Source organism: Coregonus clupeaformis, chromosome 36, assembly GCF_020615455.1.
Source record: "Coregonus clupeaformis isolate EN_2021a chromosome 36, ASM2061545v1, whole genome shotgun sequence".
In the NCBI taxonomy this organism is placed as follows: domain Eukaryota; kingdom Metazoa; phylum Chordata; class Actinopteri; order Salmoniformes; family Salmonidae; genus Coregonus; species Coregonus clupeaformis.
Genome location: NC_059227.1, coordinates 19,109,807 through 19,136,852, shown reverse-complemented (window position 1 = coordinate 19,136,852; position 27,046 = coordinate 19,109,807). Strand labels below are relative to the sequence as shown.

The 27,046-nt window shown below is 47.0% G+C and overlaps 1 protein-coding gene across 2 annotated transcripts; it reads left to right on the top strand.

Moving 5' to 3' along the window:
- Positions 1-500: 500 nt before the first annotated feature.
- LOC121552799 (scavenger receptor class A member 3) lies at positions 501-26,846 on the top strand. Of its 2 annotated transcripts, none has more exons than XM_041865842.2 (7): positions 501-890; positions 7,671-7,706; positions 7,982-8,026; positions 8,539-8,658; positions 19,085-19,165; positions 19,642-20,685; positions 25,607-26,846. In XM_041865842.2, the coding sequence occupies exons 1-7, from the start codon at positions 884-886 to the stop codon at positions 26,050-26,052; spliced, it is 1,779 nt and encodes a 592-aa protein (XP_041721776.1). In that variant the 5' UTR covers positions 501-883; the 3' UTR covers positions 26,053-26,846. The 2 variants fall into 2 exon arrangements, with proteins under 2 accessions (XP_041721776.1, XP_041721777.1); XM_041865843.2 differs by lacking the exon at positions 501-890 and adding an exon at positions 1,609-1,690.
- The last annotated feature ends 200 nt before the right edge of the window (positions 26,847-27,046 follow it).

The following is a 27,046-nucleotide window of genomic DNA, read 5'->3' as shown; positions in this document are numbered from 1 at the left end:
AAGGTAATACTTTGTATTGTATGTAAGTAAGTACGGCTGAGTTGAAAATCCAATGTGCTGTAATAAGTCTACTGACATATAATCTCACTCCAAGACAAATTGATGGATACATTGTATTATACGTGAATTAAGCTGATGTTCTTCTTCTAAAGTGGTCTATAACCATCCAACTACATGTTTTCTGAAATGACTTGAGGTTTGCCTCTTTTCTTCTGGACATGAATTAGCCCTGACATGTCAGACATGGAGGAAAGTATTTCATTTTAAACAGCGGAGGGAGGCCATAGGCAGTAAAGGTGCCCATTCCTCCATGTTAAAACATTTGTTAGCAATTAGCCTGACCTGCAGAACGGACTTTCTATGCACCCTCCGTCCCTCCCTCTTCTTTCCCTCTCTCAGTCCCCCTTCCATCTCCCTCCCTCCCTCCCTCCCAGTCATGTTTCCCCAAGCTGCAGATGGTTACTGTCCAGGGTATTAGTTTATTCTGGCTCTGAGGGAGAGAGGCAGGAGGAGTAGCTGCCTTTAAGCAGATTAACTGTAGCATGTAGACGGGTAGTCTCCATTCACTAATAGACCTAGACTGTTTTATGTATGTGAACTGCAGTTCAAGTGAGAAGTTGCTAGTAAGAGAGAGAGCCCATGCTTGAAGAATTTCTACTGTAGTTGTTTAGAGAAAAGTCTGGCTGGATATATAGCAGTTGTAAATTAACAAGTAAGTCCTATGGATGAGTGTATACATTGTTAATGTAAATTAGACACAGTTCTTCCGTTACTTGTCCAGGAGGAGACTGTGCTGCAGAGAAGAGAGACTAGGACAGTCAGAGGCTGTTGTCTGGACAACAACTTCTTCACATCCTCACCAAAGCTGCCTTGAAGAATCACCATGAAAGGTAAAGTGGCTTTTGATGACGCTGTTGATGCTTTATTAGACTTCAGACTACTGCTTGCTGTGGAGGAATATAATATATTATGTAGGAGACTTGAAAGTGCACCGGTTGCACACAAATGTGCAGACAGCTTGCTTTTAAGACCAGTACCTCTCAGGATCCAGTGAAAACGTTGGTTTGTTGATCTTGGATGTGGAACATCCACCCCTTTGCTTTGAAAGCTCATTATTTCAAAAGCTCTCAGTTTCCAGCAGCCACACATTTGCTTTTGGGCTTCTTTTAAAAATCTTATATGAGCCCTATTGAAAGGATAACATTTTAATACTAACTTTTGTCAACATTGCATGATATAAGACTCTTAAGGGGCTTTGAAGAGGCTAAGAAATCTGCGGAGTCCTCTTGGAGAATTTGGGAGTAGCGACATGTGACTTTTGCTTTGGAAGATCTTATTAAGTGTTGAGGTATTTACAGAGGAACACACAGGTAGGAGGTCTCCTCATCTCTTGTTAGGAGCGTGCTCCATTGGAGCCGGGCTGCTAAACATGCAGTCTAACACATTCCTAATGTAAAACAGGAAAGAGGCACCTCGGTAGTGGAAGCAGCAGGTGTGTGGTTGGCACATATAGTACAGTAAAGTAAAGAGAACTCTGACTGGAGACACAGACTGTCATACAAGTACATGAATAGCACTGTTCAACACAGCACGTCTTATCTGGAAAGACAGATGCATTCCTTCGACAGAGACATTCAATCAGAATTCTTTGGCACCTGACAGTTATCAGATGGTGATTTGAAAATGAAAGGTTGGTATTATACAAAACTACTGAGATTGCAGGAGAGAAGTTTGTTAGATTACAGAACAAGACCCTTGTTAGTATTACCAGGCTGTTTCTATCATGAGATGTCCAAAACGTTTTCCTAGAGAAAAAAAGAGGGCAGGTTTATGGTGTCATTTGATGTCAAGTAAACTCTCTCACTCCACTACAGAGGAACCACAATAAAGGGGGGTGTTTGAGATCATTTCTCCATAACTTGGAGCAAGACCATTTGGATCAACACATTCCAGGCATTTCATTGCTTTGAAAGGAACCACACATTCCCTTTTAAGTGCATCTAAAACAGTTGGATGTCAACAGGGGCTTGGGGAGACACTTGTCTTTATTAGTTGAGGCCCCTTTGGTTTTGGAGCAACCCCATCTCGTTTCTCTGTTTTCAATTTGGGGTTTTAGGTATTCATGTTAAAGCTTTAAGCCAACTCCGATCAAGTGGACATTTCAACCAGTACACTATATAATTAGTTTTCAGTCTTGGCATTTGTTCATTTGGAGGATGGATTGCCAGTTCAGTTGCCTCTGTTAAAAGACAGGACAACATAACCTTTTGAGCCAAAGCTTGTACTTTAGGTCAATAGTCAAACAAAACTGAATTTTCCCTGCTCCACATTTGAATGTGTGTGAAATCCAAGCTGTGGGTTACATATTCAGCAGCTTTTCCAGGTTAATATGAAGAGATTACTGTAAGTGTAGTGTTTGAAAATCCACTGCCAAATGTAAACTTAAGGAACACAGTAGGGTAACCACAAGCATTGACAAATCATGAGGTTTGTGGACTTGCAGCGAGTTGACTGGTGTCATGTTCTTGCTCTGTGTGGCCCAAAGTTCACAATAACAATGAGCGTGGGAGGACAGACTTCATGTTGCCAATGAAAGACCACTAACCTTCTCTTTGTTCACTGTGTGTTTTACATGCACATTGGTGATTATTTAATATGCAGAACAAATGCACTGGGAATAGAAACATTGGGCCATGTCATGCTGATGGAGGTGTCAGGTTAGACTTACAAAGGAATATGCTATTATATAGCCATACAATCATTAGATATGGGTCAGCCTACTAGGTGGCTGTCCTATTGTGGAAACAGAACAGAACCCCCTTTGCTGACTCCAGTTCCTCTCTCTAGGGTGTCATAATTTGATCATCATTAGGTGGTCAACATTGGCCTTGCCTTATCTGCAGTTCTGTATGGACCTCTCTTCCAGACCCTTTCTTATGTAATAGGTTAGTGTTAAATAATTAAACTATTTAGCCTAATGTGTGACAACTAGATTATTAGCCAGCTTGTCAAATGTACCCTCATACCTACTACGTAGGTATTCATGTGGATGTGGTTACAAATAATCAACTATATTTTGAGTAGCACCAAAGAGGACTACAGTATATAACGCAATCACTGCCTCTAATGTTCTTGCCGAGGTGTTTTAACAGAGCTCAACATGTGTTTTCATAGGTGGCTGCGTACTGTAAGACATCTGGCCGTGAGACAAATTAACTGTATTGCTTCCTCCTTCTTAAGAGTCAAAGCTATTCTTTCATGCCCTAGAACTGAAACATTCTGAATGTTTTTCATCTCTAATCCTCTCCATACAGTACCATCGCTGTATCAATTTCTCACCACTTACACTTTTATCAGCTGTTGAAATTCAATCGTCTCCATAGTTGTAGCTGAGGCATGCCTGAAGTATTTTGATGAATATTTAACCCTAATAAAGATAATTTTCATTACTTTCAGTTAAAGAAAGGTTTTAACACATTACCACAGTTTAAGAACTATAGCACAGAACCTGAGAGGTATTTTAGGCAAGTACTATAGTGGACAGAGGGTTTGTCAGTAGCTGAGTGTAGATGCGGTGAGGAAATCAAGCGCAGGAAACACGGGCGTTCGTCAACAGACTTTAGTTAACAAAAGCAGCACCAAACAGGCGAACAGCCAACCCAACCGGGAGGCCAAATACAAATTACGCACAACACACACAGTGCGTAAAATGAAGATAGCGCACACAGTGCGGACTCTCGGAAAACAACAAACACGAGAGTAATACAAAAAGAGCAACAGCTTGACAATAAACAATACCACATAACACCTGCCCCCACACACGAAGACTAAATAGGCAACCAAATCAAACACTAACAAGGGACAGGTGTACAAACAGACAAAACCAAACAAACATGAAACATCGAACGGTGGCAGCTAGTACTCCGGGGACGACGACCGCCGAAGCCTGCCCGAACAAGGAGGAGGAGCAGCCTCGGCCGAAACCGTGACAGGGTTACATGGTCCCTGCTTTATATACAGTATACACTGTTAAAACAGAGAACATCATCAAATTCACATTCCAAATTATCTATTAGAAAAACGAATGATAGGTAGGGGTGATTTTATTTTCAGTGGAGAACCTTGATGTTTTTACCAGGCACATTCAAAGTGGGTACTTGGGTTCTTAGCTTAGCATTGCAAGAATGACAGACCCTCTAATTAAGAAAATCTGATGGACATCCCTGCTGGACATACTATATAGAAATGTCGCTCCCCCGGCATATACGTTATTGTATTACAAAGTTCTTGTCACGGATTCAGCCGAGGCTGCTCCTCCTCCTTGCTCGGGCAGGCTTCGGCATTCGTCGTCGCTGGAGTACTAGCTGCTACCGATCTATGTTTCTGTGTTCTACTTGTCTTGTCTTTATTGTTCACACCTGGTTCCCATTATGTATTGATTACTTCCCTATTTAACCCTCTGGCTCCCACTGTATTTTGTGCGTGTTTGTTCATGTTTGGTTGTCGTCTGGTGAGCGGGTTTGTTTCCTCCCTGCGTGGAGGTTATGTTATTTACGTTACCTACGAGTAAAGTACGTTTTCGATTAGCTCTGTGTCCTGCGCCTGACTTCGTCCTACCGCATCACACTGACACATCTCTAAATATTTAAAGGTTTTTGGAGATTCATGAAGATTTTTCCTCCAAATGTACCTGTGCTCATATTTGCAATGGAACACTGGCTCGACATACACTTAAAACCCACCACATTAAATAACTATCAAATATTTTCCATTCTAATGACCACTTACCAATAGAGCCCTCAACTGTGTGCCTGATTCTATCTTAAAAACACGTCTGGTGATTATGCTGGTGAAGTGCTGCTGTGGCCTTGCAGGCAGGCAGCGGTCTGCTCTCGTCTGTGTAGGTTGGAGAGCTAGAGTTCCTGATTGACGTGAGAGGCATGTTTTCCAAGGAGGGTAACGCGGGCTTTAGACAGGGAGGGCAGGGCGGCCCACTCCTTTCCTCCGTTGGCAGAGCCGGGAAAGCAGTGCAGGCCCAGGTTTAGCTTAGAGCCATCTGTACAGTGAGGGAAAAAAGTATTTGATCCCCTGCTGATTTTGTACGTTTGCCAACTGACAAAGAAATGATCAGTCTATAATTTTAATGGTAGGTTTATTTGAACAGTGAGAGACAGAATAACAAAAAAAAATCCAGAACAACGCATGTCAAAAATGTTATAAATTGATTTGCATTTTAATGAGGGAAATAAGTATTTGACCCCTCTGCAAAACATGACTTAGTACTTGGTGGCAAAACCCTTGTTGGCAATCACAGAGGTCAGACGTTTCTTGTAGTTGGCCACCAGGTTTGCACACATCTCACAAGGGATTTTGTTCCACTCCTCTTTGCAGATCTTCTCCAAGTCATTAAGATTTCGAGGCTGACGTTTGGCAACTCGAACCTTCAGCTCCCTCCACAGATTTTCTATGGGATTAAGGTCTGGAGACTGGCTAGGCCACTCCAGGACCTTAATGTGCTTCTTCTTGAGCCACTCCTTTGTTGCCTTGGCCGTGTGTTTTGGGTCATTGTCATGCTGGAATACCCATCCACGACCCATTTTCAATGCCCTGGCTGAGGGAAGGAGGTTCTCACCCAAGATTTGACGGTATATGGCCCCGTCCATTGTCCCTTTGATGCAGTGAAGTTGTCCTGTATCCTTAGCAGAAAAACACCCCCAAAGCATAATGTTTCCACCTCCATGTTTGCCGGTGGGGATTGTGTTCTTGGGGTCATAGGCAGCATTCCTCCTCCTCCAAACACGGCGAGTTGAGTTGATGCCAAAGAGCTTGATTTTGGTCTCATCTGACCACAACACTTTCACCCAGTTCTCCTCTGAATCATTCAGATGTTCATTGGCAAACTTCAGACGGGCATGTATATGTGCTTTCTTGAGCAGGGGGACCTTGCGGGCTCTGCAGGATTTCAGTCCTTCACGGCGTAGTGTCTTACCAATTGTTTTGTTGATGACTATGGTCCCAGCTGCCTTGAGATCATTGACAATGACTGTTCTCATGATCATTGCAACTCCACGAGGTGAGTTCTTGTATGGAGCCCCAGGCCAAGGGAGATTGACAGTTATTTTGTGTTTCTTCCATTTGTGAATAATCGCACCAACTGTTGTCACCTTCTCACCAAGCTGCTTGGCGATGGTCTTGTAGCCCATTCCAGCCTTGTGTAGGTCTACAATCTTGTCCCTGACATGCTTGGAGAGCTCTTTGGTCTTGGCCATGGTGGAGAGTTTGGAATCTGATTGATTGATTGCTTCTGTGGACAGGTGTCTTTTATACAGGTAACAAACTGAGATTAGGAGCACTCCCTTTAAGAGTGTGCTCCTAATCTCTGCTCGTTACCTGTATAAAAGACACCTGGGAGCCAGAAATCTTTCTGATTGAGAGGGGGTAAAATACTTATTTCCCTCATTAAAATGCAAATCAATTTATAACATTTTTGACATGCGTTTTTCTGGATTTTGTTGTTGTTATTCTGTCTCTCACTGTTCAAATAAACCTACCATTAAAATTATAGACTGATAATTTCTTTGTCAGTGGGCAAACGTACAAAATCAGCAGGGGATCAAATACTTTTTTCCCTCACTGTATGGTTGACTGGGAAATGTCAAGTCTGAGGCCTGCAGCAGGCAGCTGGGCCCATTCCAGACCCCTTCTCTCCCTCTTCCACTGGTCCGCACATCTCAGCATTTCAGACTCAGCCTCTTCATCAGGCCTGACTTCAGCTGCTCCAGCAGGCAGCACACATAAACACCCTCACCTCAGAGTTCACTGTATTCCTCTCCCCCTGCACGCAAAGCCCAGCCCAGCAGAGATGAAGTCTCCAGAGCTGGAATAATACAGCATCATAAGCTGAATTTAATATTAAGGGAAAAAGACGGTGATGGAAAAGACTGAACAGAGACTCAACTGTGTGATGTTCTTTACTTTTGGGGCTCTTGTACCTTAGTTAGGGAGCTGTGGACAGGATCTTCTGAAGGATTACTGAGGTTTGTAGCCTAAAACTGCTTATACCATTAATCAGTTGAAGGTCCAGTGTACAGGTATGCACTGTGTTAGAGTAAATTACATACAGTAAAGTTATAGCTCTATTATGTCAGCATTACCAGTTTATTTGTGCCCAGCAAGAAGCCATTTAAACCCAAATTCAATCCAAATTCAGGTCTTGACTTGAAGCTTCTCTTTGGCATCAGTCTGCTGTGTCCTGCTGGCCCCTCTACCACGTTGAACTGGAAATGGGTGTCACCATTACATCCAGCCCAGCTAGCAACACACACAATCAGCCTCACTCTAGTGTTTCATATTGGGCTGCTATGGTGCCCTTTATCTGACAGCTCATACATTTTAAATCCAGCCGACCCTACTTACTAGAAAAACAAAACACTTTCTCTATTCGCGTAATAATGTTTATATAAGATGGCAGTCAAGTATGATCTCACACTCATATTGAGCCCTGAGTTGAATGGTAGAGGTGGCTGAGGGGGCTTATTCACTTTCGCCTCGTATTTTGTGATTTATTAGCACAGTAATAAAATGTGTGTTCCCCCAAGAAAGCTTCAAGTTATAGACTATTGACCTTAATCTGTGAACATGCATTTCAAGTCTCTCCATCTGTTTTCCAGAAAGCTATTCTGGATACGAGAACCATCTCTTTAAAGGTGAGGATAAACATGCATGTCAGTTTTCTAAACTATCCTCTAGTCCTTGGCCAGAATGGTGTGACAAATCTGTTTGTTGATATCCTGGTTTTGGCAAATCTAGTAGGCCTACTATTGCATGCCTGTATGGTGGAAGTAGTGGGATTAAGGAGAGGGTTAAGGAGCCCAGTGGGAAGCTGTGTTTAAGTAAAAAGTGAATGAATGCTGACATGAGCTGAGCTTGCGTGAGGTATCAGACATTTCCATAACAGTCATTTTTATTCGCTGCTTTTCAGAGGATGATCTTACTGGGGAAGAGGAAGAGATGCCTTCCTTTAGAGGTGAGAAACATGGCCCAAATTCTACCACACACAGACATTTTATATTGCTGTGCATTTTTGTATGTGTGCCTTGTTATGTGGCTAGGCAAGCAATACTTATTTGGGGCAATCGAGACAGCGCTTTGTTTTTATGGAGTGGTTTTGGAGTCCCCTAAAAACAACACTTTGAACAATAACGGCAGAATATCCATCTAGGGCGTATTGTTTACACATTGGGCTATGTGTGTACAGTGTTCGTGTGTGTAAAGACCTGCGTGTGTCTGCAGACAGTACGTATGTAATCACTGCTTTGTTTATATGCGTGCATTGTACATCTGTTATAGATATCCCTCCTTAGTCCTTCTCCACACAACTTCAGCAGCTCTGCTGACCAAAACCAGACGCTAGTCCAGTAATTAGTCATGCACAGTCTACACAGTGTCAGGGTTAAGACAGGTATTTCCCCTCCCCTCTGCCCTCTAACCAGCTGATGTTATGTAAGAGAGACTAGAGCCCCATGCTTCTGATTACAGGAAGAACCAGAGGTGGCTGTGTGAAATGCCAGCAGACATGTTCTCTGCAGCTGGCCGTCAAAGTGCTCTACGGTTTCTTTGCCTTCCTCATCATAGCAGTGGCAGTGCTGGCATCACTAGGTGAGTAACTATGATATTACACCACCGTCCCAGTACAGTTGTTATGCTCTTGGTTATCTTCCATGCCACATCCATACCAGGGACGTTTATGAGTCTGTCAATAGCTTGTATTGTACAAATGTGAACAGTTATTGTTTCCCATGTGGTGCTTTTTATAGGATTATGATTGCAAGGCGACCAGGATACAGGGAAATGTGTATTCATGTTTTTAATCCCTGGATTAATATGACCGTAACAGTAGTTGTGTCACGTTCGTTCATTGACGGGTCAGACCAAGGCGCAGCGTGATATGCATACATGTTTATTTGACTCGAATAAACAACTACAAAACAAGAAACGAAACGTGAAGTCCAAGGTACACAAACAACATACCTAACACGGAACAAGATCCCACAACCCACTAGTGCCAATAGGCTGCCTAAGTATGGTCCCCAATCAGAGACAACGAGCGACAACTGCCTCTGATTGGGAACCACCCCGGCCAACATAGATCTAGACATACTAGATCTCAACATAGAAAATACAACATAGAAAAACACAACAAGGAAAATACACACCCTGACTCAACATATAAGCGTCCTCTGAGTCAGGGCGTGACAGTACCCCCCCCAAAGGTGCGGACTCCGACCGCACAACATAAACATAGCCGGGTAGGGGCCGGGTGGGCATTCCGCCTCGGAGGCGGATCCGGCTCAGGGCGTGATGACCTCTCATTCTTCGCCTCCCTGTTGCGCCCCTGGTCTGGTCTAGACCTCCGCGCGTTGCTTCCCCTATCCTTCCTCCCACTATATTCCAAGCCCTGTCTGGACCCTAGTGTGGGAGACCCCGAACCTGGAGAGGGGCTGACGTCTGGGTCTGGACTGGAGCCGCTGACCGGAGCTGGACCGGGCACCGGTGGAGCGGACTGCTCAGGCTCCGGACTGGAGCAGCTGACCGGAGCTGGGTCAGGCACCGGTGGAGCGGACTGCTCTGGCTCCGGAGTGGAGCCGCTGACCGGAGCTGGACTGAACCCCAGTGAAGCGGATTGCTCTGGCTCCGGAGTAGAGCATCTGACCGGTGCCGGACCAGGCACCGGTGGAACAGGCACGGGCCGTGCCGGACTGGACACACGCACCACTGGCTTGGTGCGAGGGACAGGAACAGGTCGGACCGGGCTGGCGACGCGCACCACTGGCTTGGTGCGAGGGACAGGAACAGGCCGGGCTGGCGACGCGCACCACTGGCTTGGTGCGAGGGACAGAACAGGCCGGACCGGTGGCGCCGACACTGGTGCCTGGCGGCGCGCACCACTGGCTTGGTGCGAGGGGGCAGGAACAGGCCGGGCCGGGCTGGCGACGCGCACCACTGGCTTGGTGCGAGGGACAGGAACAGGCCGGACCGGGCTGGCGACGCGCACCACTGGCTTGGTGCGAGGGTCAGGAACAGGCCGGGCTGGCGATGCGCACCACTGGCTTGGTGCGTAGGGCAGGAACGGGCCGGGCCGTACTGGGAACACGCACCACTGGCTTAGTGCGGGGAGCAGGAACGGGCCGGACCGGACTGGCGACACGCACCACTTGCTTGGTGTGAGGAGCGGGAACAGGCCGGGCCGGCGACGCGCACCACTGGCTTGGTGCGAGGGGCAGGAACGGGCCGGGCCGTACTGGGAACACGCACCACTTGCTTGGTGCGAGGAGCGGGACTGGGTTCCTTTATTAACCCCCGCTCCTTCTGCTGCCTAACCAGCTCCTCTCGCCGTGCCTCTACACCTTCCTTCTGCTCCCTCTGAACCAATGGCCCCCGTAATCTGGTGGCCTCCTCTCCTAACCAGCAGATCCGCCCTGTCGCAGCCTCCTGCTGCCTCGTCGTCCACACCGTGTGCCCCAAAAAAATGTTTTGGGGGGATTGCCTCTCCACCCTGATCAGGGCCTCCCTCTTTCTTGCCAGATCCTCTCTCATCTCCTGCCAAGTCCATCCTCTCTGCTCCTCTTCGGCACACTGCTTGGTCCAGGTCTGGTGGGATCTTCTGTCACGTTCGTTCATCGACGGGTCAGACCAAGGAGCAGCGTGATATGCACACATGTTTATTTGACTCGAATAAACAACTACAAAACAAGAAACGAAACGTGAAGTCCAAGGTACACAAACAACATACCTAACACGGAACAAGATCCCACAACCCACTAGTGCCAATAGGCTGCCTAAGTATGGTCCCCAATCAGAGACAACGAGCGACAGCTGCCTCTGATTGGGAACCACCCCGGCCAACATAGATCTAGACATACTAGATCTCAACATAGAAAATACAACATAGAAAAACACAACAAGGAAAATACACACCCTGACTCAACATATAAGCGTCCTCTGAGTCAGGGCGTGACAAGTTGAATTGAATCACACTGAGAGAACTAGGAAAAGCCTCCCTGATTCCTGCCCACTTTTACACCACCGACTTTGGTTGGGTTTGCTATATATACTGAACAAAAATATAAATGCAACATGCAACAATTTCAAAGATTTTACTGAGTTACAGTTCATATAAGGAAATCAATAAATGCATTAGGCCCTAATCTATCGATTTCACATGACTGGGAATACAGATATGCATCTGTTGGTCACAGATACCTTAAAAAAACGGGTAGGTGCGTGGATTAGAAAACCAGTCAGTATCTGGTGTGACCACCATTTGCTTCATGCAGCGCGACACATCTCCTTGCATAGAGTTGATCAGGCTGTTGATTGTGGCCTGTAGAATGTTGTCCCACTCCTCTTCAATGGCTGTGCAAAGTTGCTGGATATTGGAGGGAACTGGAACACGCTGTCGTACACGTCGTTCCAGAGCATCCCAAACATGCTCAATGGGTGACATGTCTGGTTAGTATGCAGGCCATGGAAGAACTGGGCCATTTTCAGCTTCCAGGAAATGTGTACAGATCCTTGCGACATGGGGCTGTGCATTATCATGCTGAAATAAGAGGTGATAGCGGCAGATGAATGGCACGACAATGGGCCTCAGGATCTCGTCAAGGTATGTCTGTGCATTCAAATTGCCATCGATAAAATACAATTGTGTTCGTTATCTGTAGCTTATACCTGCCTGCCCATACCATAACCCCACCGCCACCATGGGGCACTGTTCACAACATTGACATCAGCAAACCGCTCACCCACAGGACGCCATACACGCTGTCTGCCATCTGCCCGGTACAGTTGAAACCGGGATTCATCCATGAAGAGCACACTTCTCCAGCGTGCCAGTGGCCATCGAAGGTGAGCATTTGCCCACTGAAGTCGGTTACAATGCCAAACGGCAGTCAGGTCAAGACCCTGGTGAGGACGACGAGCACGCAGATCAGCTTCCCTGAGACGGTTTCTGACAGTTTGTGCAGAAATTATTCGGTTGTGCAAACCAACAGTTTCATCAGCTGTCCGGGTGGCTGGTCATAGACGATCCCACAGGTGGAGAAGCTGGATGTGGAGGTCCTGAGCTGGCGTGGTTACACGTGGTCTGCGGTTGTGAAGCCGGTTGGACGTAATGCCAAATTCTCTAAAACGACGTTGGAGGCAGCTTATGGTAGAGAAATTAACATTACATTCTCTGCCCACAGCTCTGGTGGACATTCCTGCAGTCAGCATGCCAATTGCACGCTGCCTCAAAACTTGAGACAACTGTGGCATTGTGTTGTGTGACAGAACTGCACATTTTAGAGTGGCCTTTTATTGTCCCCAGCACAAAGTGCACCTGTGTAAGGATCATGCTGTTTAATCAGCTTCTTAATATGCCACACCTGTCACGTGGATGGATTATCTTGGCAAAGAAGAAATGTTCACTAACAGGGATGAAAACAAATTTGTACATCAAATTTAAGAGAAATAAGCTTTCTGTGCCAATGGAACATTTCTGGGATCTTTTATTTCAGCTCATGAAACATGGGACCAACACTTTACATGTTGCGTTTATGTTTTTGTTCAGTATAATAACTAAGCTAATATAGCTGTATTATATCCAGATTGTTGAATTAGCCATTTGAAGGCCAGGACTTGGAGCTCCACATCATCTGGCATTCCTCCCCAATCAGGACCTGTTCTCTTTTGTCATGCTTGACTTTACAATGTGCTCCACGTTGTACACTAACAGCTGAGAGGGAGATCTGGTTCAAGCCTAGAGGGTTTTGTCTTTAAAATATAAGGGCCATTTAATTTCCAACAAGGATCGTATGAACATACAACTTCAACCCGATTTGCCATTTCTTACCTGACTGACAACTTTTTAAGTGCTTCCAGATGTTACTTGCATTTAGGCAAAAATATTATTGAGATTCAAAACGATACATCTCTTTTTCACAGCAGCCCAGAGTTCCCTTAGGACATTGTGTAATTCCAAGAGCACTGATTCAGAGGGTTGGGATTCCAACACCACCGTGGCACCGCATTTTATTGGCTGGAGCAGGGTCTGCTTGAGTTTATGTCAACGCAGAGCACAGCAATACTGAGGCAAAACAAAACAAGAACAAAGCACTGTAAACTTGATATCGTGAAATGTCCGAAATTGTGTTTGGTTACAACTCCCCAAACATTGAGTGAGAACAAAAACATTGACCCATAAATGTAGAAATGTTCTTATCATGCAGCATATCTGTTTTACATTGTTCAGAGTCCCCAAGAATTAGAACCTAACCAACCTCTCTCCAACTAGCCGACATGGTTATAACAATAAGATGTTCAAGTCCACCAGTCCACCAGGATAATGGCAATTAATGGTAAGAGGCTGTGTAAAATCAACGTCCCTGAGACCTAATGCACTATAACAGGTGGTATGTAGAGGACATATGGAATCGTTTGTGAGCAAAAACTATGGCACAATTGTTATTAATCCCCAGAGTCAAGGATTAGGAAATGATTGTCACGATCGTCTTGAAGAGAAGTAGACCAATACGCAGCGTGTTGAGCGAACATGATTGACTTTATTACCGTCAGTGATAATAAGCACACTACACAAAACAATAAACGACTCGTGAAGTCCACGGTGACAAAGACCGACAAGGAACAAAAACCCACAAACACAAAGTGAAACACAGACAGTTAAATATGGCTCCCAATCAGAGACAACCAGCCAAACAGCTGACACTCGTTGCCTCTGATTGGGAGTCACTCAGTCAAACATAGAAAATGACGAACTAGAACACCCAACATAGAAACAGAACACATAGACTGAACACACCCTGGCTCAACATAATGAGTCCCAGAGCCAGGGTGTGACAGTACCCCTAAAGGCGCGGACTGCGACCGCGCCTCAACTAAACAAAACAGGGGAGGGCTGGGCGGGCATATCCTCCTCGGCGGTGGTTCTGGCTCCGGCCTTGACCACCACCCTCCAATACACCCCCCCATAGTGCCCCTGGTCCAGTCTGTCGACTCGCACCCCCTGGCTTGGTGCGTGGAGGAGGAACGGGCCTTACCAGGCTGACTTCTCGCACCCCCTGGCTTAGTGCGAGTGGCAGGAACAGGCCGGACCGGGCTGGCGACGCGCACCGTAGGTTTGGTGCGAGTGGCAGGAACAGGCCGGGGTCGGGCTGGCGACGCCGCACCGTAGACTTGGTGCGGGTGGCAGGAACAGGCCGGGTCGGGCTGGCGACGCGCACCGTAGACTTGGTGCGGGTGGCAGGAACAGGCCGGACCGGGCTGGCGACGCGCACCGTAGGTTTAGTGCGTGGAGCAGGGACAGGCCGGGGCTGGGCTGTCGACGCACACCGTAGGCTTGGTGCGTGGAGCAGGGACAGGCCGGGCTGGGCTGTCGACGCACACCGTAGGCTTGGTGCGGGTGGCAGGAACAGGCCGGGCTGGGCTGTCGACGCACACCGTAGGCTTGGTGCGTGGAGCAGGGACAGGCCGGGCTGGGCTGTCGACGCACACCGTAGGCTTGATGCGGGTGGCAGGAACAGGCCGGGCTGGGCTGTCGACGCACACCGTAGGCTTGGTGCGTGGAGCAGGGACAGGCCGGACCGGGCTGGCGATGCACACCGTAGGCTTGGTGTGTGGAGCAGGGACAGGCCGGGCTGGGCTGTCGACGCACACCGTAGGCTTGGTGCGTGGAGCAGGGACAGGCCGAACCGGGCTGTGGAGACGGATAGGAGGCCTGGAGTGAATAGCGGCCACCACCCGTCCTGGCTGAATGCCTACCCTCACACACTCTGTGTGAGGCATCCGCACAGGACGGTGTACCCCTGGCCTGGTGGCCTTCTGGATCCGCCCCCTTTTCTCCTCCGTCAGCCCCGTCGTCCATGCCGTGTGCCCCCCCCTAAAATTTTTCTGGGGTTGCCTCACGACCGTCCGACGACGACCCTGATCACGCCGTAGCTCCTCTCTACGGCGCGCCTCCACCGTCTCACTCCATGGCCGGCGATCCATCCCGGCCAGGATTTCCTCCCAGGTCCAGGACCCCTGCCCGTCCAAGATCTGCTCCCACGTCCAGGCTGCCTGCTCCTGGACACGCTGCTTGGTCTTGGTATGGTGGGTTTTTCTGTCACGATCGTCTTGAAGAGAAGTAGACCAATACGCAGCGTGTTGAGCGAACATGATTGACTTTATTACCGTCAGTGATAATAAGCACACTACACAAAACAATAAACGACTCGTGAAGTCCACGGTGACAAAGACCGACAAGGAACAAAAACCCACAAACACAAAGTGAAACACAGACAGTTAAATATGGCTCCCAATCAGAGACAACCAGCCAAACAGCTGACACTCGTTGCCTCTGATTGGGAGTCACTCAGTCAAACATAGAAAATGACGAACTAGAACACCCAACATAGAAACAGAACACATAGACTGAACACACCCTGGCTCAACATAATGAGTCCCAGAGCCAGGGTGTGACAGTACCCCCCCCTAAAGGCGCGGACTGCGACCGCGCCTCAACTAAACAAAACAGGGGAGGGCTGGGCGGGCATACCTCCTCGGCGGTGGATTCTGGCTCCGGCCTTGACCACCACCCTCAATACACCCCCCATAGTGCCCCTGGTCCAGTCTGTCGACTCGCACCCCTGGCTTGGGTGCGTGGAGGAGGAACGGGCCTTACCAGGCTGACTTCTCGCACCCCTGGCTTAGTGCGAGTGGCAGGAACAGGCCGGACCGGGCTGGCGACGCGCACCGTAGGTTTGGTGCGCAGTGGCAGGAACAGGCCGGATCGGGCTGGCGACGCGCACCGTAGACTTGGTGTGGGTGGCAGGAACAGGCCGGGTCGGGCTGGCGACGCGCACCGTAGACTTGGTGCGGGTGGCAGGAACAGGCCGGACCGGGCTGGCGACGCGCACCGTAGGTTTGAGTGCGTGGAGCAGGGACAGGCCGGCTGGGCTGTCGACGCACACCGTAGGCTTGGTGCGTGGAGCAGGGACAGGCCGGGCTGGGCTGTCGACGCACACCGTAGGCTTGGTGCGGGTGGCAGGAACAGGCCGGGCTGGGCTGTCGACGCACACCGTAGGCTTGGTGCGTGGAGCAGGGACAGGCCGGGCTGGGCTGTCGACGCACACCGTAGGCTTGATGCGGGTGGCAGGAACAGGCCGGGCTGGGCTGTCGACGCACACCGTAGGCTTGGTGCGTGGAGCAGGACAGGCCGGACCGGGCTGGCGATGCACACCGTAGGCTTGGTGTGTGGAGCAGGGACAGGCCGGGCTGGGCTGTCGACGCACACCGTAGGCTTGGTGCGTGGAGCAGGGACAGGCCGAACCCGGGCTGTGGAGACGGATAGGAGGCCTGGAGTGAATAGCGGCCACCACCCGTCCTGGCTGAATGCCTACCCTCACACACTCTGTGTGAGGCATCCGCCTAGGACGGTGTACCCCTGGCCTGGTGGCCTTCTGGATCCGCCCCTTTTCTCCTCCGTCCAGCCCCGTCGTCCATGCCGTGTGCCCCCCTAAAAATTTTTCTGGGGTTGCCTCCCACGACCGTCCGACGACGACCCTGATCACGCCGTAGCTCCCTCTCTCGGCGCGCTCCCACCGTCTCACTCCATGGCCGGCGATCCATCCCGGCCAGGATTTCCTCCCAGGTCCAGGACCCCTGCCCGTCCAAGATCTGCTCCCACGTCCAGGCTGCCTGCTCCTGGACACGCTGCTTGGTCTTGGTATGGTGGGTTTTTCTGTCACGATCGTCTTGAAGAGAAGTAGACCAATACGCAGCGTGTTGAGCGAACATGATTGACTTTATTACCGTCAGTGATAATAAGCACACTACACAAAACAATAAACGACTCGTGAAGTCCACGGTGACAAAGACCGATAAGGAACAAAAACCCACAAACACAAAGTGAAACACAGACAGTTAAATATGGCTCCCAATCAGAGACAACCAGCCAAACAGCTGACACTCGTTGCCTCTGATTGGGAGTCACTCAGTCAAACATAGAAAATGACGAACTAGAACACCCAACATAGAAACAGAACACATAGACTGAACACACCCTGGCTCAACATAATGAGTCCCAGAGCCAGGGTGTGACAATGATATGCAACAAGGAGTCCTTAAAAATGTGCCTTAAGCACTGTTGTTGTTTTCCTGGGAAATATAGTAGACTGAGAAGTAACCAGCTGTACAAACCATTTCCATTATTTGTGCTGTACTTTGTAATGGAAACTGTGTTGTTGTTATTGTAAAACAAGGTTCAGGACGGCATTATCGTGACGTAACTTTCATTATTGTGATGACTATTATTTATCGAATAATTACCTACTATGTTTAATTGTTACTAGATTAAATTAATAATGTAACAATTAACTCATTAGGAATTTGGGGCACCACGGGAAAAGTTATTGAAGAATCAGCAATACACAAATTGGCTTAATTATTTATTTATTTACTAACTAACTAAATAATAACACAATACAAACACACACAGGTTATTGATTACTAACGTAATACAATGAAAACAGATCCCTAGTGGACTGGACTAACAATAGCATGAATGCTTGGGTAGAAGGAGGGTCAGAGTGGAAGGGAGAGAGGGATTCAAACTATCGTGGTTACTTTGGAGACTACGCTCACAGTAATCATAATACTTATGCACCCTTATAACGCTCATTCGGATTAGAAATGCAACATGTATTTACGTGTAGCTATCCTCGATAGTTGAGTTGATGTAGGACTCTGGTTTGCCCACCAGAGATCCCAATGTCCTTGGTAGAGTTTCTGGTCGTAGTTGTGGTTAGATTGGTTACTTCAGATGTACCAGCGGTTGTCTGAGAGGGATTGTCCTCTCCTCTCGTGTCTTTAGTGAAAGTTCTCTAGACAACTATACATGCCAGCTGCAGACTGAAATGATAAGGTCTAGTGCATTGTCTTCTTCTTCACCTCGTGTAGAGGTTAAGCGTTTCAGAGTTTCTCCATTTCTCACGTTTTCTGGTCTACCATTTTGTAACGTATAGCTTCAGCTTCACGCTTCTTGGTCTTGTAGAAATTCAACCATTTGCAACATCAGACTTATACCGTAGTATGCTTGGTCTTCCTTTGGTAATGGAGTTGTAGTTTTAAACCATTTTGTAACGTTTAGCTCACGCTTCACGTCTGCTGGTCTTGTAGAGTGTCAACCATTTTAAGTCGTGGGCTTCCTGGTCTGGTAGAAATTCAACCATTTGCAATGTTTTGCTCACACTTCACATCTGCTGGTCTAATGTTAAAATATTTTTCAAGGCTTTTTATGCACTTGGGGTAAAAGGGGCGTTCCATCATGTTTGTGCTCATCTGGGCGTGGCCACTGACTGAGAACAAATCAATATGGAAAACAATAATCTCATCTAGAATGCTAAAATCACATTGTTATCTTCACAAAAGTATTATTATACTTAATCATTCATTTTATACAACAATTAGATGTAAACGTCATAACTGGGAAGTGTACACCCCCAGAGATACAGTTATGTTGTTCCACCGTCTTTAATGACATTACAACATAGTAACGAATTTGACATGATTGTTCTTTAAGTCCCTACCAACCATTTCCCACATTCTTTTAAGTAGGAATATTGTTTCATTATCCACTTTTGGATGTTGGTATCTTGGCGGGAAGACTTCCTTTGTTAACAAAGGGGTCCTTTCTCCCAATACTTCATGTCAAGGAAGAGAAAGTCTGCACGGTATTTACGACCGGTCATAAAACTGGCCCCCAGGGAAGGGGGTGTTCAAACCTTTGCCTAGCCGGCATGTTTGATCCTCAACCCATGAGGGCAAGTCATGACAGTATCTTAATTCCATTCAATGATGTGTATTGCTGAGTACTGGCGTGTTTCGGAGCAAGCTCCTTTGTCAAAGGAGTGGTGTTGTCACTCTATAACTTCATTTGGGTCTTAGTATCAACACATGTATTAAGTCTGTATCAATACCTACATAGAGAGGAACCTCCATTGTATTTATTCGGAAAGTCTAAATTACATAATTATCTTTGTCTCATCAGTATTTAGGAAGGTCGACAACTTATCAGAAGAGGAATCCTTTTATCATAAGAAGATTACTAAGGTCCAGGAAAGTATACAAGGTGAGAGAGAGTTATTAATCACGTGACAAAATGTGCTGTGCAAGCAGAGCCTCCCAATGTGGCTGCTGACAGAGAAGTCAAGAAGTAAACAATGACTAGTAGAGCTGACTGGACATTTCTGCAGATTTCCAAAATATGTATTTTGCCAAAAGAGTTGTCTGTTTAAAATATGTCACCCATTGAGTGTAACTGTATGGGGGATTGAGTGTGAAGTCTGAGCAAGTGAGGATCTGTTCTTCAAGCTTCATGACCTGCCTCCTGTGCTGTGTCAACTCCCTGAAGAGACATAACTCACAGAGCTCAATCTATGACTTCAACAATACCCTACTACAGCTGCCTCCATTGGCCCATCATTTATGGAAGCACTGCAGCTGCCATGTACTTCAGTCGACTAGAACTTACACATAGCTAACTCTGATCTTGGCTAAATGATCAATGAACAGATCGTCATAACATTGTTATCTCTTCTTTCCCAGATCTCAGCACTACCAGCAACTGCTCTGACTGCTTCGACATGGCCCACTTCAGCGAGGAGATCAGTAGGCTGAAGAGGGAGTTTGAGGATCTCCAGAAAATGATCCTGGGACAGGAGCAGGTCCTGGACCAGGCCTCCCAGACCCAGCAGACCCTGAGGACAGCCAGCAGCAGGATGACACGAGACATGCAGAACTACTCCCTGTCCATCAGGCTCATCAACCAGTCCCTGGAGCGTTACTTAGACCAGGTGGACGGATGGAAGGCGGTCATCACCGAGACGGACGAGAGCATGAAGACTCTGTCTCAGGATCAGTATGACCTCAAGGCCACCGTGAATCAGGTCAATACCACAGTGGCCCTCAGCTCCTTGTGGATGGACGCCCTGCAGAGGAAGACCAATGAGGAGACACTGGTCCTGCAGAAGATGACAGCGGACTGGCAGAACTACAGCCGGGTGTTGAGCGGTCTGAAGTCCAACTCCAGCACCACCACTCAGACGGTGAGAAGCATCCAGAGTGGGATCTCGGCCACGCACCAGAGGATCAGCATGAGCTCGGAGATGGTGCACGACCTCACCCTGCAGGTGATGAACCTGCAGATGCAGCTGGACAATGTCACCTCCTTCATGGACGAGCACGAGGAGAACATGCACGACCTGCACTACCATTCCAAGTACTACCAGAACCGGACGGGTGAGAGGTTTGTCACCCTGGATGCTCGCATGGACTCCATCGAGATGGAGATCGACACCATCTCGTCCAGCATCAACGCCACGGTGAGCCACGTGCAGAGCATGTACAAGTACATCAACATCGAAAGCACATCGTGCCAGACGCGGATGAGTAGCCACACGGAGGACCTGCAGAACCTGAACAACACGGTGCTGCTGCTGATGCACCTGGTTGACATCCTGAGGCAGCGGTACGTGCTGCTGATCGTCCGTCTAGACATGGACGTCAGGAATCTGTCCATGGTCATGGAGGAGATGAAGCTAGTGGACACGCACCACACCCAGCTCATCCAGAACTTCACCATTCTCAAAGGTACAGCAGAGATGTTCTTGATGTCATTGCCAAATGCACTTTTGTTACAAGATCTTAATTTAAAACGTGTCGAAAGCGTTCCACAGGGATGCTGGCCCATGTTGACTCCAATGCTTCCCACAGTTGTGTCAAGTTGGCTGTATGTCCTTTGGGTGGTGGACCATTCTTGATACACACAGGAAACTGTTTAGCGTGAAAAACCCAGCAGCGTTGCAGTTCTTGACACAAACCGGTGCGCCTGGCACCTACTACCATACCCCGTTCAAAGACGCTTACATTTTTTTTGTGTTGCCCATTCACCCTCTGAATGGCACACATACACAATCCATGTCTAAATAAGTATTTTTAAGCCTTGAGACATTTAAACCTGTCTCCTGGCCTTCTTTTTTTCATTTTTTTTTCCATTTTTTTGGGGTATAAAAATACAATAAAAATACAATTAATGACAAGACAACCATAACAACTGAGGACAATGTACATAACAATACTCAAACAGACAGACAAACACAGTACAACACATTTGGACAAGACAGTTATCAGCAATGCCATGGTGTAGCCTAATAGAAAAAGAAATAGACATTGTTAGCTTACATTCCATGGCATATGGAGCATTTTGCCCTTATAATAACTTAATTAATATTATTCAATAGAACTCTAGTCGACTTTGTCAAAGAAATATGCCTTAAGAGTTTCCCAACACTCCCCCTTGCTTAGCATCTCCCACTTTCTTTGATGCTGTTGAATTTTCTGATTTCTAATAGCAATCGTAGTTTCAAGGATGAATCGGTGTCACCATTTTTTTAAAGGTTACCTTGCAGAAGTATTGTGTTGTTAATTGGAGGATTATGGACATTGAGGTCACCAAAGATGATAAGCTGAGGGTTAATATGTAGTTTGATGGAGTGATGGGAAAGCCAGCCTTGAACTTGTAGCTAAAATAAGCTCACTGTCGGACAGTACCAATACAAATGCATTATGTCTTCCTCTTCATGACAGAGTCTGCATTTAGAGTTATGGTCAATACCCAATACTCTTTGAAAGTGGGTTTAAGATGGCGCCGACAGAGATGGCGGCCTCGCAACTAGCTCTTAGGAAACTTGTAGTATTTTGTTTTTTTATGTATAATTTTTTTTTACATTGTTAGCTCAGGAAATGTTTTGTTTCATTACATACAGCCGGGAACAACTATTGGATATCAGAGCGGCGGTAACTCACCAAAACTACCAGCATTACGACCAGGAATACGACTTCCCCGAAGCAGATCCTTTGTTCGCTCTCCCCAGAGCAATTGAACTGATTCCAGAGGCCGACCCAAAACATCGCCGGCAGAGTAGAGGCACTCGAGGCGGCCTGCTGGTTCGACTTAGGAGGCGCGCACACCCCCCACCGCTTCCGAGTATATTGCTCACTAATGTTCAGTCTTTGGATAACAAAGTTGACGAACTCAGGGCAAGAATTTCTTTCCAGAGAGACATAAGGGCCTGTAACATACTTTGTTTCACGGAAACATGGCTCTCTCTGTCGAAATCGGTCCAGCCAGAGGGGTTCTCAGTTCATCGCGCAGACATGAATAAATATCTCTCTGGGAAGCAGAAGGGCAGAGGTGTGTGTTTCATGATTAACGACTCATTGTGTAATTGTAGTAACATACAGAAACTCAAGTCCCTTTTGTTCACCCGACCTAGAATACCTCACAATCAAATGCCGACCGTATTATCTCCCAAGATAATTTTCCTTCGTTATAGCCACAGCTGTTTATATCCCTCCTCAAGCCGATACCACGACGGCCCTCAAAGAACTTCACTGGGCTTTATGCAAACTGGAAACCACATATCATGAAGCTGCATTTGTTGTAGCTGGGGATTTTAACAAAGCAAATTTAAGGACTAGGCTGCCGAAGTTCTATCAACATATCGACTGTAGTAATCGCACTGCTAAAACACTGGACCACTGTTATTCAAACTTCCCGGATGCTTACAAGGCCCTCCCCTGCCCTCCTTTCGGCAAATCTGACCACGACTCCATTTGGCTTCTCCCTTCCTATAGGCAGAAACTCAAACAGGAAGTACCCATGCTAAGGACTATCCAACGCTGGTCTGACCAATCAGAATCCATGCTTCAGGATTGTTTTGATCACGTGGACTGGGATATGTTCTGGGTAACTTGCAAAAATGATTTACACGAATACACTGATACGGTAACTGAGTTTATCAGGAAGTGTATAGGAGATGTCGTACCCACTGTGACTATTAAAATCTACCCTAACCAGAAACCGTGGATAGATGGCAGCGTTCGCGCGAAACTGAAAGCGCGAACCACTACATTTAACCATGGCAAGTTGACTAGGAATACGGCAGAATACAAACAGTGTAGTTATTCACTCCGCAAGGCAATCAAACAAGCAAAACGTCAGTATAGAGACAAAGTGGAGTCGCAATTCAACGGCTCAGATGTATGTGGCAGGGTCTACAGACAATCACGGACTTCAAAAGGAAAACCAGCCACGTCACCGAGACCGACGTCTTGCTTCTGGACAAGCTAAACATCTTCTTCATCAGCTTTTAGGATAACACAGTGCCACCGACGCGGCCCGCTACCAAGGACTGGGGGCTCTCCTTCTCCATGGCCGATGTGAGTAAAACATTTAAACGTGTTAACCCTCTCAAGGCTGTCGGCCCAGACGGCATCCCTAGCCGCGTCCTCAGAGCATGCGCAGACCAGCTGGCTGGTGTGTTTACGGGCATATTCAATCTCTCCCTATCCCAGTGTGCGGTCCCACATGCTTCAAGATGGCCACCATTGTTCCTGTACCCAAGAAAGCAAAGGTAACTGAACTAAATTTCTATTGCCCCGTAGCACTCACTTATGTCATCATGAAGTGCTTTGAGAGACTAGTCAAGGATCATATCACCTCTACCTTATCAGCCACCCTAGACCCACTTCAATTTGCTTACTGCCCCAATAGATCCACAGACGATGCAATCGCCATCACTCTGCACACTGCCCTATCCCATCTGGACAAGAGGAATACCTATGTAAGAATGCTGTTCATTGACTACAGCTCAGCATTCAACACCATAGTACCCTCCAAGCTCATCATTAAGCTCGAGGCCCTGGGTCCTGGACTTCCTGACGGGCCGCCCCCAGGTGGTGAAGGTAGGAAACAACACCTCCACTTCGCTGATCCTCAACACTGAGGCCCCACAAGGGTGTGTGCTCAGCCCACTCCTGTACTCCCTGTTCACCCATGACTGCGTGGCCAAGCATGCCTCCAACTCAATCATCAAGTTTGCAGACGACACAACAGTAGTAGGCTCGATTACCAACAATGAAGAGACAGCCTACAGGGAGGAAGTGAGAGCTCTGGGAGTGTGGTGCCAGGAAAATAACCTCTCACTCAACGTCAACAAAACAAAGGAGATGATCGTGGATTTCAGGAAACAGCAGAAGGTGCACCCCCCTATCCACATCGACGGGACTGCAGTGGAGAAGGTGGAAAGCTTCAAGTTCCTTGGCGTACACATCACTGACAAACTGAAATGGACCACCCACACAGACAGTGTGGTGAAGAAGGCGCAACAGAGCCTCTTAAACCTCAGGAGGCTAAAGAAATTTGGCTTGGAAGCTAAAACCCTCACAAACTTTTACAGATGCACAATTGAGAGCATCCTTTCGGGCTGTATCACTGCCTGGTACGGCAACTGCACCGCCCGTGACCGCAAGGCTCTCCAGAGGGTGGTGCGGTCTGCCCAACACATTACTGGGGGCAAACTACCTGCCCTCCAGGACACCTACAGCACCCGATGTCACAGGAAGGCCAAAAAGATAATCAAGGACATCAACCACCCAAGCCACAGCCTGTTCACCCCGCTATCATCCGGAAGGCGAGGTCAGTACAGGTGCATCAAAGCTGGGACCGAGAGACTGAAAAACAGTTTCTATCTCAAGGCCATCAGACTGTTAAACAGCCATCACTAGCACATTAGAGGCTGCTGCCTATAGACATAGACTAGAAATCACTGGCCACTTTAAGAAATGGAACACTAGCCACTTTAATAATGTTTACATATCTTGCATTACTCATCTCATATGTATATACTGTATTCTATACTATTCTACTGTATCTTAGTCATTTTAATAATGTTTACATATCTTGCATTACTCATCTCATATGTATATACTGTATTCTATACTATTCTACAGTATCTTAGTTCATGCCGCTCTGACATCGCTCGTCCATGTACGTATATATTCTTAATTAATTCCTTACTTAGATTTGTGTGTATTGGGTATATGTTGTGAAATTGTTAGATATAGAAATATGTTATTACTTGTTAGATATTACTGCACTGTCGGGGCTAGAAGCATAAGCATTTCGCTACACCCGCAATAACATCTGCTAAACACGTGTATGTGACAAATACTATCTGATTTGATTTGGACATAATTGTATAGAATATCTTTAACTGAAAGGCTCTTGAGTATGTACTGTATCTATTGATGTTTTGTATATGAGACCTGCTTTCATGGTATTGGGTTGTCGAAGATACTGTATCTTCCCAATACGTTTGAAATTTGTATGGAATTGCAGATAGGTTATGGAAATTCAAAGTACATTTCAGAGTGGATTTGATACTTTTTGTATTCATTTTGTATCCCCGTTCAAAGGCACTTAAAGCGTTTGTCTTCCCCATGTCTCAATTGTCTCAAGGCTTAAGAATCCTTCCTTAACCTGTCTCCTCCCCTTCATCTACACTGATTGAAGTGGATTTAACAAGTGACATCAATAAGGGATCATAGCTTTCACCTGGTCAGTCTATGTCATGGAAAGAGCAAGTGTTCTTAATTTTTGTATACTCAGTCTATGTGCTAATATTGCTGCTGTCATCTGTGCTCACTAACACTGCTCTTCTTTTTACAGGTGCACCGGGCCCACCTGGTCCAAAGGGGAACAGAGGGGAAGGAGGAGGCAAAGGTCCAGTTGGCCTGACAGGAAACAAAGGAGACAAGGGCCCAGCAGGGAACCGTGGTCCTCTGGGAGAGAAGGGCCCCATCGGGCCTAAAGGAGCCCAGGGGGAGCCAGGACCAACAGGGGCCAGAGGCGGAGTGGGCTTCAAAGGGGCGAAGGGTTCTCTGGGTCAACCAGGCCCACGCGGCGAGAGAGGTGAGAAGGGAGACATGGGTACTATTGGTAAGGATGGAATACCAGGCCCCAAAGGGCCACCAGGAATACAGGGCCAAGCAGGGCTCCCAGGGATCCACGGGCTGCCTGGCCCAAGAGGCAAGCCAGGGCCTGTTGGTCCACACGGGCCTCCCGGAACCCCTGGCCCACCAGGTCTGCCAGCTTACCCAGCCACGGTGTCTTGAGGGGCCTCTGGGGTCTGATCACAACAAGGACAGGACAAGCCTCCATTGGACGTGGTAATGTATTGGCAGCCTGGCAAAGGGATGGAGTGTGATTGAAGAGGATGGAATGAATGGAGCATGGAATAGTTCAATCTCAAGCTTTCCCCTTCATGTTACTCCATTGTTTTCATTGGACACCCCATGCTTTTGAGCATATACACACAGCCCATGTTCAGGTATGAAGGGGTGTAAAGGAGAAAATGAAAGATAACAAAAAGACTTGAGTTTAAAAAGATGCATTGCAAGTTTTCAGTATCATATACAGCTGAATGTATGTTTGAAGGAGCCAGAAAACCCACATAGGGTATTCATAAAGGTCTAGGTTTACAATGCCATGCACTTTCATGAGGGTACAGTTAAATAACGATAGAGTTTTACACAAATTTGTGAAACATTGATACGTGAAATTCTATTCAATGGCACTTATTGGTTTTATAAAGTGTAGAAACTACAGTCTGTTTTTATGTGTTTGCTTTTGCATCTTTTATGTTTCGGAGCAGGTTCTCTGAATACTGACTGAAGTTCAGGTGATTAAACAGGTCATAGAGTGTAATGGTAAGGAATGAATGAAATTGCTGAAGAACCAAAAGTATCTGCTTAGGTACACAACTATGGATGTATTGTATGTTAGTCAGTAATTGAACATTTCCTGAATGACTTAAAAAGGTACGGTTTTGAAATATACAGCTCTGGAAAAAAATTAAGAGACCACTGCAATTCTTTCTTAAATCAGCATCTCTACATGTATGACAGCCATTCCATTCCAGTGTCTGTTGAATTCCAACACAGGCACACCTCATTATACTGAATTAGGTACTGATTAGGTGATCACCTGAACCAAATCTTATTTAACGAGGAAAAGTATAAAAACCAGTGCTGTGGTCATCACTATCCTCTTGCAATAGGACCAGCTGGATGGCAAAAACAGTGCTAAAAGTACCTCAAAAGTAATATT